The following is a 14,122-nucleotide window of genomic DNA, read 5'->3' as shown; positions in this document are numbered from 1 at the left end:
CCACCCGCTGGACTCTGTCTCGGGCCCCTGCAGCCGAGGCCACCGGCCTGCGTGGCTGGGGCTCCAGGGGCCCCAGGGCGGGTCTCAAGGGAAACAGGGACCGGGTTCTCGGGGTGGGGGGGGGGTCCCTTCTCGCGCGGTTCTGCTGCCTGCCTGTCCGTCTGTCCGTCGGTCTCACGCTCTGCCTTTGAGGACGAGCCGCCAACCCTCCCGAGGCCGGGCGCTCCGATGCCCCGGCGACCTCCCCTTTGTGCGGGTGACCGTCGCAGGCCGGCGGCCCCCACCCCCGGGAGGGACACGTCGCCGCGGTGCAGTCGGCCAAGGCCGGGGGGCAGGGTGAGCAAACCCAGCGGGGTGCGAGGCGCTCGGGGTGCCGAGCCCAACTCTCCACAGTGCCACCGCGGGGCCTGCGAGGGTGACCATGAGCTTCAGATGCTGGTCGCTTCCATCCAGCGGTGGCTCAGGTCACGGGTTTAACATTTATTTTAACTCCACCGAAGATAAAAGTGGGGGAAAATGGGGCACCCCCCCCACCCGTGTACTTTGAATAACGTGGTGTGGTTTTCTCTCTTCCTTTAGAAATCGTTACTTTTCGGGGTTCATCTATTGCGGTTTGTGCTTTACTGCCGAGTAAACCATTTTGAGTAGAGTAAATGCTGTACTCACAGCCGTTGGTTTTATAGTAGCAAATGTTTTATGTTTTCAATATAGTTATTCAATTACTTATCATTATACTAGGTCAAAACACCAACATTTCAGCGAACCTCTACGACACTCTTAAAGTAAAAGCACTTGAAAAGGCATTTTGATTTCTCGTTGTGACATCGTCTTGTCCTGTTTCCGGCCATTCTCCCGCAGAATCCCACGTTCCTGCTTCTGACAGGGTCCCAAGCGGCAGAAGTCTGCTGCTGTTTAATCTTGTCGTTACGGTACGAAAAAAACCTAACGGTTTACCAAAAGAGAGCAATTAATTGACAAACTAGAGCTTTTACTGATATGAAATTTTCATCTTTAAAATTTTGGTAACAACGAATATCCATGAATAAATTAGAATCCGACCGATGGTCTTTCACCAACACCAAGCTTTTGTGCCTTTCGAAATGAACCCATTTGTTAGAAAATGCCTTAAATTCATCTAGAAAATGGGATTGGAAATGTGTGTCACAAAAGGTGTCACAGGGATTTCGTCTGTTAATTAGTGCATGTGAGATACTGTGAAAGCCACAAGTCACTCTCCCAGATAGAAGGCATTATTAACTCAAGTTCCATTCCAAATTTAGATCCTATGAAGTTTGAACAGCACTTTTGTTTGCATGAAGGTAAAGGAAAGTAAATAAATTAGCATATGTTTTGTGTTCTTTCGAGCATGGCACTATGCTCTGTACTTAATATATTATTTCAGCCAGGTTTTCTTTTGGGAGGAGGAGTGTGATTTCAAAGTTATAGAGATCTTTGAAAAAGAACAGAAAAGCCATACTCAGCATCAAAAATTAGATTGCCATCTCAACATATTTGTTCCCAGTCTTTTTCCTTAAAAAACATTCTTTTCTTTAACTTATGCATGTTAATTTTAAACATTCAAATAATGAAAAGTTCTACAAAGAAAATGAAAAACCTTATCCAAATAAAACTCCCTTCCAAAATAAAAATTATTATAACTTGGTAAAATTGCAGCCATCTTTCCATGTGGACAAATTCAGAGAAGGTAGGGTAATGGGCAGATAAATAAATGCACAAAAAGAGAAAAAACTTTTCATAAAAATGGGATCAGACCATAGATACCACTTTTAACATCATGATTAAATTTTATTTTAGTTTAACAAAGTAAGAATAGAGTAAAAATGAAAAAAATTATGAACTTGTAATAAATGATTTGAGACAACAAATATATATTTTTATTCTAAAAGATTCCTCTGAGGGTAGCAGATGCACTGAACACTAGTAAGAGGTCAGAGTGCTTATACTTTTAAAAATTATGTTTATATATAAAAAGCTTATGCTATATATATGCTATTGACTTTTTGCTATGAAAGAAATGATATTAGCACATTTTTGTAACTATATTCTCTCAGACACTCCTCATTTTTCTATTACTATTGTTCTTTTTACGTCATCTAAGTTTATCATGCATTCATATTTGGTTCTTCATCTAAAACTAACACAGTTCTTAAGCGTTAGCTTTATATTTAAATGAGTCATGTGCATCCCATTCCTTCTTAGTTCTTGAGGTCTTGAGATCTTAATCTCTTAATCGGAGGGATTTAGTTAAGTTTCTTTAAGAACTATCATTTGCATTTCAGCTGCTGAGGGGTTTGCTTCCCTTTGTGATGTTAAAGTATGTTCGGTGTCCTGCTATTTGAAAGATGCCTTGGTGGGTGACAATAGTCGTGTAGCCCTTTTACTCAGAATATTGCAGACTTGTCTTCACTGTCTTCTGGTGTAGGACGCTACCGTTATAAAATCTGAGACAAATCTGATTTTTCTCCCATGCGTTAGACCTCTGGCTGTTTCAGCCTGGTCTCGCCGCCATGCCGTTGGCCCGAGCAGCCCGTCAGTGGCCGCCGCCTTGATGCTGAGCGCCGTCTCGCCGTCCCTGCTGTGTGGCGTGTTCTTGCATTTACCGGGACTCTGGTACATGTGCTTGATTCTCCATCTCAGTGACATCGGGGATCGTTACGTTGGATCATTTGTGTCTGTCTTTTTTATTCATCGCCTCGTCTTCAAACGCTTTATTATCTGTGCTTTCTCAACGGTATTAATTATACTTATCTCCAATTTTCCGTTCATGTCAGTAGTTTGACTTTCTGTAGCTGTCTGTTTTATTTCTTGCTTATTCTAATTGATTATTTGTCTTTTAAAGATGCTATTTTGGTTGCAGTTTGTATCCCTAAATTTGCAACCTCCTAATTAATCTGATTATATTGCTTGTTTTTTCATCTCAAGATTGAATTGTTATTTATTTTAAAAATTCTAGTTCTTACCCTACAGCATGAAACACTTTTGAGAGAGTGTCTGGGACTCTTTGAATTCTACTTTCTTCTAGAATGAGTATTTTTCACATTTTTCACATTTATTGTGGTAGTGTATCTGCACAGTTGCTGTTACATTTCTCCTTATTTTGCTTATGCTGGAGGAAATGTGTATAAACAATTTGTTGATTCCTTTCCACAGAGGGACGTTTCCTTCGGCTCCAGTCGGGCGGTTGGATGGCGCTCGAGGAGCCACGTTCGATGGCTGGGGGTGGTGGGGTCGAGGGAGGTACAGCCCTCCTTATAGTGCCTGGCTGCTACTCTGGGTTTTAGGGTTATGTTTTTATTGGAAGGGGGTGTCCAGCGTGCCGTGTAGATCCCAAGGGATCGGGTAAAGTTCTCCACTTTGAAGTGTGACCGTGCACAGTCAGAGTGAAAGATGGAGTCCTCCTTGGATGGAACCCGTAATCTCAGAGCCTGGGGCGGGGGCAGGACGGGAGACAGCGTGGTGAGTGGTGGCGGGGCAGGCCGTGAACTGGGAGCAGGCGTCGGAACCAGTCAGGGCGAGGCGGGCCTTCACGCAAGCAGAGGCTGGCGGTGGTTGTTGGAGACTGGTCACATTTGGGGAGATGGAGCAAAGGCATAATATATAGAGGACAATGGAAACTGGGGTGCAGCAGTTTGAATAGGGAGCTGCAAATGTGGACAGAGGAAAAGTAGAGAAAACCCACTGTGGGTCGCTATGAGAGAGAGAGGTATGCAATGTGAGTATGTATGCGTGTGATTGTGAACATGCCCACGCACATGCTTACACACACCCTACACACATGCACATGCACACATGCACACATGCGCATGCACACACTCACATGCATGCACACGCATGCACACATGCACGGACACACACGCATACATGCACGAGCACACACATGCACACATGCATATTCACATGTGCACACTCACACATGCATGCACACACATGTGCACACACATGCACACACTCACATACATATGTACACACATGCACACGTGCAGGGCACACATGCATATTCACGTGTGCACACTCACACATGCATGCACACACATGCACACATGCATATTCACATGTGCACACTCGCACATGCATGCGCACACATGTGCGCACACATGCACACACTCACATACATGTGTACACACATGCACACGTGCAGGGCACACATGCACACATGCATGAGCACACACGCACACATGCATATTCACATGTGCACACTCACACATGCATGCACACACATGCACACACTCTCACATACATATGTGCACACATGCACACGTGCACAGACATGCATGCGCACATACACGTATGAGCACACACGTGCACACATGCATATTCACACGTACACACATGCATGCACACACGCACACACACCCGTACACAGGGGGCCTCAGGGCAAGGACCCCTCAGCAGCAACGAGCACACCTAGCGCCCGGACCGTGGCCTCTGAGTACCATCCCCAGGGACGGGAACCGGGTTTCTCGGGGGAAATCGACTGCTCCCGGGGCCGAGGCCGGGGAAGGACAGGATGACCCCGGAGCACTTTCTTGTGCTGCGACGCAAGGACGAGTTCCGAGAACGTGGCACACGTCACGTGTACGAAGGAGCCAGCTTCCGTGGCTCCTGCTGGGCACAGCAGGGGCATGTGGGCACCGAAGTCAGGAGTGGTGGGTCATCGCCTGTTTGATGAAATGAGAACGCAGGGGCTCGCACTGATGGAGTCGGCCGTGCTGACGGAAATATAGGAACAAAGTGTTAAACGTCCTGTGATTGGCATCGTCGCAAAGTCCCTAACCACACAATACTAATTACAAACAAAAAGGAGTGACCTTACCATGGGGAGGTCTGGCAGGCCGCACCTCATATGACCAAAGCGAACTCAGCGGTAAAGGGCAAATGGAGGTCCGCGTCCCCGAGTCTCATCACAGTGAGGTGGCGGACACAGCGGTGAGCCCCGGGGAAGGCGGGGGAGGGGCGGAGGGCAAACCGAGGTGGCCGCACCGTGGCTGGCAGGCAGGTATCTTCTTCACGTGACATGTACACATGGATGCGTATGTTTTCTAAAGAGACAAGTTTCACTGGTTGCGTTGTTGTTTTGAAGTGTTCGGGGACCCGTTTGTTCCCGGCCCCCTCGGCGTCCAGCTCCCCCCAGGGCCCCGCCCCCACCCTGGGAGGCTGAGGGCTCAGACGAGCCCAAATGGAGCAAAACTCGACCCAGTCAGTGCCCTGGGATCTTTGACATGTCAAGGTCAGGGGCATCAGGAAAGCCTGGGAGTTCGTTCTACATCGAGGAGACCACAGAGACGTGACGGTCAGCGGGGTCCGGGTTCTCGGCTGGATCCTTCCTCCAGGGAGGGCTCCGCTGGGAGTGGCCGGACGGGACTAGCAGGTGAGATGCTGGTCCTGAATCGGTGTTAAATTCCTGATTTCGATGGTTTTACTGGGGTTGAGGGCAAGAATCGCCTCTGTAGGAGCCGGAAACCCATTTGCTGGGGACGGTGAGGCATCGGCTTGCAAACTTCCTCTAAATGCTTTAAAATGATTTCCTTGTACCTTTCTGGTTACATTTTCTGTTTGCTTGAGATCGTTTTGAAATGAAGTCGTTGTTTTAACTCTGCGTTGACTTGACGAGGCGCAGCCGAGGTTTCTCATGGGGCCGATTCTCTTCCTCTTCCAGGCGATGGCCCCCTGAGCTGTCCCGTCTTCACCCAGGAGCCACAGGATGTCATTTTCCCTTTGGATTTTTCGCAGTCTGAACTCAGGCTGAACTGTGCTGCGAACGGCCACCCTCCGCCCCGTTACAGGTAAGCGCCGGCCTCCGGGCACCTCTCATGTTTTTTTCTTCGTCTTTGGGGTAAAACAGACCTACCGTAAAGCGCTTGGAGCACCCCAATGCGAGGGTACAGCCCAGTGAGTTTACGCGCAGGTGCACAGCTGGGTGCCCACCGCCCAGATGGAGACAGACACGTTCATCCCCACGGCATCCCCACGGTCCCGATGGCAGCCACCCCCACTCCGCTGGCGGCCACCACGAGGACTGTGTGTCGATTAGGTTCGCTCAGAACAGTTATTGCTGAGGTCAGTGCCACGTGGCATCCCGTGGTTCGAGCTGGAAGCAGAAAAGAGGAAAGAATGGGAGGGAAGGAGGGAGGGAGGAAGAAACACAGGAAGACAGAAAAAAAAGATAAAGGGAAAGGGCAGGAAAAGGAAGGAAGGAAGGAGGGAGGGAGGGAGGAAGGGAGGGGGGAGAGAGGGAGGAAGGAAGGAAGGAAGGAAGGAAGGAAGGAAGGAAGGAAGTAAGGAAGGCCTGGAAGTTCTTTAGAGCGGCCTCCAAATAAAGAAGGAAGGAAGGAAGGGAGGAAGGAAGGAAGGGAGGAAGGAAGAGAGGGAGGGAGGGAGGAAGGAAGGGACAAGACTCAACTCCGAGTGCTCGCGTGCCCGGTGCCTGGTGCCCGGTGCCACCGTGGGGAGCCGCCGCTCCGGGCCCCCACTCCCCACCGTGACGACAATGCCCCCCGGAAGCCGCTGATGAAGAGCGCGCTCCGTTTTATCAGGCAAATTCCTCCGACTCCTCTGGCCGTCACCCAGAAAGCATCGGTTTTAGAAAAAGTGTTGAAGACAGCACGGTGCCCTCTAAGGTAGAAAAATCGTATTTATTAGGGGCTAGGAGGAGCATAATTATATCTGTTTCTTGCATATCGCCCTTGGGATAATAGGGAGGAGGTGTCAATGGCGTTTGTTTGTTTTTCTTACAAGACTTCGGTAAAGGCAGAAGTCGATCCACGTTGGGCTCGGAATTCACAAATTTCAAAATATGCCCGTATATTATGCTCATGTAAATAATGATTCTTCATTTGGAAGAATTGCGCAGGCAGTGGGAATATAGAAAAAGATAGAATAAATATTAATATGACTATTGTAACTTTCATATTTAAGAGTATCTTTTATGTCTTAATTTTTAGCAGGGAAGTTGAATCAATGCTCACAAAAAGTAACAATTTTGGTCTATTTTTGCAAAATAAGCTGTTTTCGCCTACTTTTTATGTTGCGTTAAAAATATCTTGTGTACATATAGTTGCTTCGATCTTAAGATCGTCTAGATTAACGAGCTAAAAGGCTCAGGTGCACAAAGTGAAGGACAACTCTGCGTTTTATTTTGTCGCGTTAACTTCAGCGTCTTTTATTTTTTTGACAACAAAAGAGCTGAAAAGGTTGTCTTCTTCTGTACTTTTATACACTTACCACACCTAGCCTACCTTTGGAACCCCCGAACTAGTGGGGCCCATCCATTAGGTGAAAATCATTTGCTTTACAGTTTGTTTTCCTTGAGTAATGAGCTGATTTATTTAGCGTGTGGTTCGATATATAAAAATCTGATTAACACATTTTTCAGACTACTTAATACTTAAAGATGTAATTTTATTTTTGAGAGTTGGTTTGATTGATCATAACAGTTGGTAGATTTTGATAGAGAAAGGAAAGAACACATGAATCCCTGTAAAATAAAAAACATTTGCTAAGTATAAGGCCATCGATCAACCATTTACTTACATAAAAATATATATTAGTTTATAACAGGCACAAACGGTGGTTTTTAAGGTAATTTCTGATTAGTTTTATCTCTGAAGAAATACGCTGAATGAAAAGACCACTGATTTCACTATTATTGAATGGCTTTTGTGTGCAAGATGCCTGTAAATTCAGAGGTGACTTCTTTCCAACCCCCATAATCTGGCTTAGCACATCTGCAATATTATAATATAAAATACTCATAAGCCAGAGGCTTTGGAAAGAGAGCGGGAAAGAAACTAAGTTTTTAATGCTTAAATGTCAGACTCAGACCCAATTTCCTTGGTAATAAAGCAAAGGGCAGAGGTAGCTCAGATGATGTGCATTAGCTACAAAATGTGAAATTTTAGTGCTAATATGACCCTTTCTGACTTAATTTTTATGTAAAAAACTCACTCCTACCCACATTCACGTTGGATCGTGTGTGTGTGACACACAGGGAATCTTCACGATTCGGGCTCTAACATTATTTGAGGTGTTTTGGATTCGGTGTGAAGCTGCGTAACAGAGCTCTTGACTTAGCACTGGAGGTGACGGCCTCAGTCACAGCGCTGTCATTCCACGTGACCACAGAACGGTCCCTTCTCTATGCTGCCATCAGCTCCTTATACATAAGGCAAGGGTGTCGTTGGTTTTAAGACATGGTCTCTTTCTTTTAATAAATTCCCTTTAGCAAACACAATGTCATGGGGAGAAAGGAGCAGTAGTTAAAGCAGCACTTGGGAGACAGTTTAGAAGCATCTTGTCTGGTGTCACTTATAAGGGCATAATCACCTTTACGTACAGGGCTTTGGGGGAAGCGAGAAGACAGAAACGTTAGGCAAATCTGACAAAAGCTTTCAAATGGAAAGGATCACTCTTCATTCTTTTAAAAGGCAGGTAACACACAGGAAATGGAGGGCGCTTAGCCAGGGTGCTTTGCAAAGGGAGGGAGCCCAGGTCGCCCAGCGATGGTGCTGGGTGGGGTCGCTCGTACCTCGAAAGTCTGGGATGATCAGGCAGCAGCCGTGAGCTGAGTTCCAGCTCAGCGTATGTATCTTATTTGGAATACGAAGCAACATACACATAAGTGATTTCGACATTGGCTACACTTCATCAGGAGAAGGTCTTTGAATGTCATGGAGGATTTCTGCCTCATCCGCTCTTGAACCGGGCCCCGGAAGAGGCACTTTCTTTAATTCAGTCCTCTCCACTCGGGCCGTAAAGTCGTCACTGGCTCCGGAGAAGCCATCGGTCTCCGAGTCGAGATCCTCACGGTGGTCGCTCTACCCTTCACCCTTTTCACTCATTTCCTCCTTCGATCTTGATGACCCCAGGAAGCAACGCGGGCGGATGGTGTTGTGCAGATTTTATAACCGCTGGGTTATAACTGTAGGGCTTCTGCAGAAATTGGATGACTTGGCCCAGGAGACCTTGAAGGGCATGTCAAAGCTGGACAAGGACCCTTATCACAGAGCAACGATGTCACTTAGGGCACATTACGATCACCTGATGAGGCTGTTACAAGTTTAGATTTTGGAGTTCTCCTTCAGGGGCATAGGGATGGGCCCAGAAATAGTCATTTTTAACAAGTGCTCCATGTGATTCTAAAGCAAGGCTCCATATAGGGATGGGCCCAGAAATAGTCATTTTTAACAAGCGCTCCATATGATTCTATAGCAAGGCCCCATTTTGAAACACACACACACACACACACACACACACACACGCATTATCAAAAGACAGACAGATGTAGCCCCCAGCCATTATATTCTTGGCACAGGGCTTAACTTCTTAATGGGGAAGGATGTTTCCAGCAAAAGGTCAAGATTTTAGTTCAAATCCATTATGTTTCCTGGCATTAGTACGATATTAATTTAGATGCTTAAAGTAATTATTTAAAGCATATTTTGCAGTCAGTATCAGGAAAATTCTCCCGGGTGTGCGATGCTATCAGTAACGCGTGGGTAACAACCACTTGAACTCATTAATAACACTTCTCCATCGATTTGAACACATTAATTAGGACAGAGGCCGTGCCGGGCGTTGGACCCTTGATCTACAGGCGCGGCTTAGTAATCACGGAACCCCAGCGATCACAACAATGGTGGGGTGCAGGCTAAACCGTCGGGCGCAGCGAAGCCGACCACTTTACATCTCTGTCGAAAGCCCATTACCGAGCTTAACTAGCAGCACGTAATGATGGCAGCAGCGATTCCGGTGATTGATTTCCGAAGTAAAGCGAACTGGCAAGCTGGGCGCGGCGTCTCCTCTGCTTTGAAATGAGAGGGAGGGAGCACGGAGGTCCGAGGGCAGTGACCCAGGGTCGAGCGTGGCCGGCGGTGCCGCGGCGCTGGCTTGGGAACACGGACACGGGCCCGGGAGGGCGGCTTTGCATCTTCTCCTCCTAATGTCAAGGACAAGATGCCGCACACACTTCTCTAGAAAAAATAAATTGGCAGACAGGGCAGGAAAGCGAAATGCAGTAGTTTTGACTGCTGTCTTGCAACTTCCTCTGGTTAAAAGGAAGTTGAGGTGCGTGAGAATTGGGTAAATAAGTTCCAAGTGACAGAGTTGGTCCCAAATCCCTGATTGGTTTGATATGTGGTTACTCACTCTTCATCTTTAGTACGGCTCAGGGTTTTTCTCCCGCGGGAGCCGTTTGCCAGATTCTCTCCCGGGATGGTTCACGATGGTCCTAAGAAAGTCAGTGACACTTGGATGATTCCGTGACATCCTTTCCTTCTTACACTCAGCCGCCCCCGCCAGAATATCTTGACTACGATGTCAGTGTGAAGGGAAGCATCATAGCAAAGCGGGCGCAGACTCTCATAAGACGTGGTTTGGAAACTGGCCACATTCCAAAGGAAGAAGCCATTCGCTTGTTTCCCTAAATGACCGATTGTCTGAATTCAATATTTTTAAAGGTCTATTTTCCTAAAAGGTTTATGTAACTGCAAACAGCTTGCTCCCTAAAAGATATCTAATTAAATATGCAATATTCAAACTTCAAAATGTCTGGATATTTTGTCCACGGCCACGCCACCCTGAACAAGCCTGATCCCGTCTGATCTCAGAAGCTAAGCCGGGTCAGGCCTGGTTAGTACTTGGGTGGGAGACCACCTAGGAAGACCAGGTGCCGTAAGCATAAAAAATAAAAAAAAAATAAGGGATCGTAAGCTGACAAGGTCCTTGCAATCTGTGAGGTCAACCAAGGTTTGCCTTGCCTAAAAAAAAAAAAAAATCACAAAATGTCTGGATATTTTGACGAAAGTCAGGGGGTGCAATGTAGGGGAAGAGGATCTGGCTAGAAATAACTACCGGATGCTCATTCAGCTTCAAATGACCAAATGGAAACTCTAAAACATCTTATGTTTCTTTGAAAATAAATGTAATTTAAGGCGTTTCTCCTACTTAATTCCTGTACTAGAGTACTATTGACTAATAACTAAGCCAAGAGACTTTTTTGCTGTCTAAAATAAAAACCTCTCAAACTGCATTTGTTTTGTTCAAGTATAATTTGAGTTTGGCATTTCTAAGTACTGTGGAAGTATTTTCAGTGAGATTAATTTTCCAAGTAGGAGACTGACAGAGATAATCATTTTCTGTAGCAGTCAGATTGTCGTCATTCTGTTATCAGCCTCCAATCGGCATTGCAAAATTCTTGCTGGCATTCTCCGTGCCATTTGTGATACACTCTTCCCGGATGTCTATCTCTAGATCATTTCGACATTCTCTTTCGCAGGATCGGTTGTGGGTGTCCAGGTAGGGTGTATGTTATTTGAAAAGTCACTCAAGGGCTGGGAGGGACAGGAGCATTGACTGACCGTCTAAGTCATACGCCTCGTGTCGAGAGTTCCGTTGCCTCTTTGTGCACAGTAGAGTGAATGTCTCTCGAAAAGAGAGCATCTTTCAAACGCCCGCAGCACCGGCACCACTGAGCTCATGGAGACCGTTGTCTTTGGTGGAAATAGGATCGTCTCCATGTTATTGGGTTTTATTTTTTAATAGTCCCAGGAATTACAACTGCTTGTTGTTTAAGATAAATAGTGGCCAACTCTGTGTATTATAAGCGTAATTTGATTTTTTTTTTCCCCTCGAAGGTGGAAACAGAATGGCACAGATATCGATTTTGCCACGAGTTATCACTACAGGTTGGATGGAGGGGATTTGGCCATCAGCAGCCCTCACACGGATCAAGATATTGGCACGTACCAATGCCTGGCCACCAATCCTCTGGGGACGATTGTGAGTCGGAAGGCAAAGCTCCAATTTGCATGTGAGTTTGTGGGAAACATCTATAATTCCTGTGATTCTGAGAACTTGCCATTATTATTGTATTCATATTAGAAAAAAAAAATCCAGCTTTTCTTATCATCTGCAATTTGAGAGCAAATAGGAATCCTGGGGGCAAGTCCAGACTCCTGAGGGTAAATGGATACTATTTCAGCAAAAGAAGAACATAACGGTGTTATTATATTCTGTGAATTATATTTAGAAACATCTCTAAAAGTTCCAGATCTAAATATGACGATAAAGACACACGCTGTGTTACTATTTTCTTTTTCCCGTTTCTTTTGCATTGGCTATTCGTGGGCAGAGCACAGGAAGGACGAGCTGAGGGCAGAGATGTCCTCTGGGGAGGCGGGTGTCCTCCCAGGGAAGTGATCAGACAGGCACAGGGCGGCGTGGGCGGAGTGGAGAGGTTGCCAGGGGCAGGCTTTATATTAACAGTGACAATGTCCGGCCGCGTCACGTAAATGTCATCCAAGTAATTACCTTGCTGACATTTGGAGATGAACAATAGGCACCGTGCCTCTTATATCCTTTATGTATCGCGTGTCCGAGGACTGAGATGTTTTGTGGTGGGTGCGGGGAAAGCCTCGTTCGAAAGGCTTACACCTGTCACTGTGGGTGAAGCGGGGGAAGGCGTGCGTTCGTCCCTTGCTCCTCGCCCCTGTCCCCGAGGGCGCATTCGTGGCAGACGGTTAGCAGCTACTGCTGCTGGTGCTCATGGAAAGGGCTCTGCTGTCTGTCGCTTTCAAAAAAGTCGTTTTGAAACTCGATTAATAAAATATAGGTCCGAAGCCCACCTTGTCAAATTACTTGAGCCCTCAGGAAATTTATAAATTAATCATTGGGTCTGTTTTCCATTGCAAGTCTTATGTCCCAAAGACCCCTCGCTCCATACACAGTTCCGACTATATGGACCATTTCGGCGATGGCTTTGTTTCTGAAGAGTTACGTGTATGTGTGTGTGTGCATATATACATTCAGAATTATATTCTAATTTTAAAATATCTGTGTGTGTGTGTGTGTGTGTGTGTATACATTCAGAAATATACATGCATGTGCGTATGTATATGTGTGTATGCATGCGATCACACGTACGCGCGCGCGCGCGCACACACACACACACGCTGCCAAGCATATCCAAATGTGATTCTCTCTAGGGAAATAGAAGGATAATGCAAAAGTTTGTGGAGGTAAATGGAATGAGGAGAAAGTCTGCCAGCTATGTCGAAACTCGGGGTAAAGATTAGAATCATACCTGATTTCTGCATCTCGGCTACGGTGTCACTTGGCAAAATAATAGGGAGCAAATCTGATGAGAAATTTATTTTACAGAAATAAATGATGACTCCACAGACTTTGAACGGTTCTCCAAAATATCGATTTCCCCTCTTGGATAGGAGTTGACCTGAGAAGATACACACGGTTTGGGTCAGATTCCACAAGGATAATTCGACTTTCCGGAAAAGGGGCGTCCACATGGGCCGCGTATTCCCTTTTCTCGGGACCTGTGGCTTCGTCCATTCTTGCAAACAGCTGAGCACCCGCGCCCGAAATTGACGCAGGCCCTGCCTGGCCGCGTGTGTCCTCCTTTTCCTTGTCACCTTTTTCCCGCAGCAAACTTGTAAATTACTACATTATTATTTCTTACCCTTTTCTGCTTTAAAAACTCATGTAGCAGTTTCCCTAAGTCAAATATATATATTTGCCTTTGCTAAAAAAGAAGGAAGGGAAAAAATGCAGGAGGAAAGGTTGAAATCCGGAAGACATCGCGGCTTCCATGTGGACGAGCGGGGGACATGGGCTCTGCCGGCCCCGCTCACCTTCCGTCTCGTCGTAAACGTGCCCGTCTCTGGGTCGAAGGCGTGTGCTGATCGCCGTCCCTGGGGAAGCAGAATGGCGACATCCGTGAACTCCTCTCTCTCCCGAGAACGCACAGGGTCTGGGAGTCTAGACCCGAAACTTGAGGAACGGAAGCGAGAAGCAGAGTTCTGTCTCTTCCGTCCGGCACCTGCGCCGGTGCCCGGATGTTTCCCGCGGGCTCTGGGAGAGGTTCGCACGAGCGCAGTGATCCCCGCTGACTTGAGTCCACCTTCAACAAAACCAACACGTTTTACTCATCTCTCTGCTTGTCCCGGATCTCCTAAGTGCCTGTGTCTGCTTATCTAAATCAGCCGTTTGTTCTGAGCCATAAAACCTTCCTTCACGAAGGCGACGTACCGGGTCCGGCTTTGCCACCATGACCGTGCGCCTCTGAGCGGTTTACGTTTTTATACACACG

General features: G+C 46.7%; 1 protein-coding gene and 1 pseudogene across 1 annotated transcript in view; both read left to right on the top strand.

Annotated features, from left to right (window-relative positions):
* Positions 1-4,528: 4,528 nt before the first annotated feature.
* The window catches only part of CNTN6 (contactin 6), a 124,130-nt gene continuing 114,536 nt past the window's right edge, over positions 4,529-14,122 (top strand). Inside the window, exons 1-3 of the mRNA XM_006909199.1 lie at positions 4,529-4,667; positions 5,678-5,804; positions 11,652-11,827. Of these exons, the coding sequence (XP_006909261.1) occupies positions 4,529-4,667; positions 5,678-5,804; positions 11,652-11,827 (442 nt within the window). The remainder of the gene's footprint in view (positions 4,668-5,677; positions 5,805-11,651; positions 11,828-14,122) is intronic.
* On the top strand, positions 10,578-10,696 carry LOC112477586 (annotated as a pseudogene).

Source organism: Pteropus alecto, unplaced genomic scaffold, assembly GCF_000325575.1.
Source record: "Pteropus alecto unplaced genomic scaffold, ASM32557v1 scaffold53, whole genome shotgun sequence".
Taxonomy (NCBI): Eukaryota; Metazoa; Chordata; class Mammalia; order Chiroptera; family Pteropodidae; genus Pteropus; species Pteropus alecto.
This window is presented reverse-complemented; position numbering and strand designations above follow the sequence as displayed.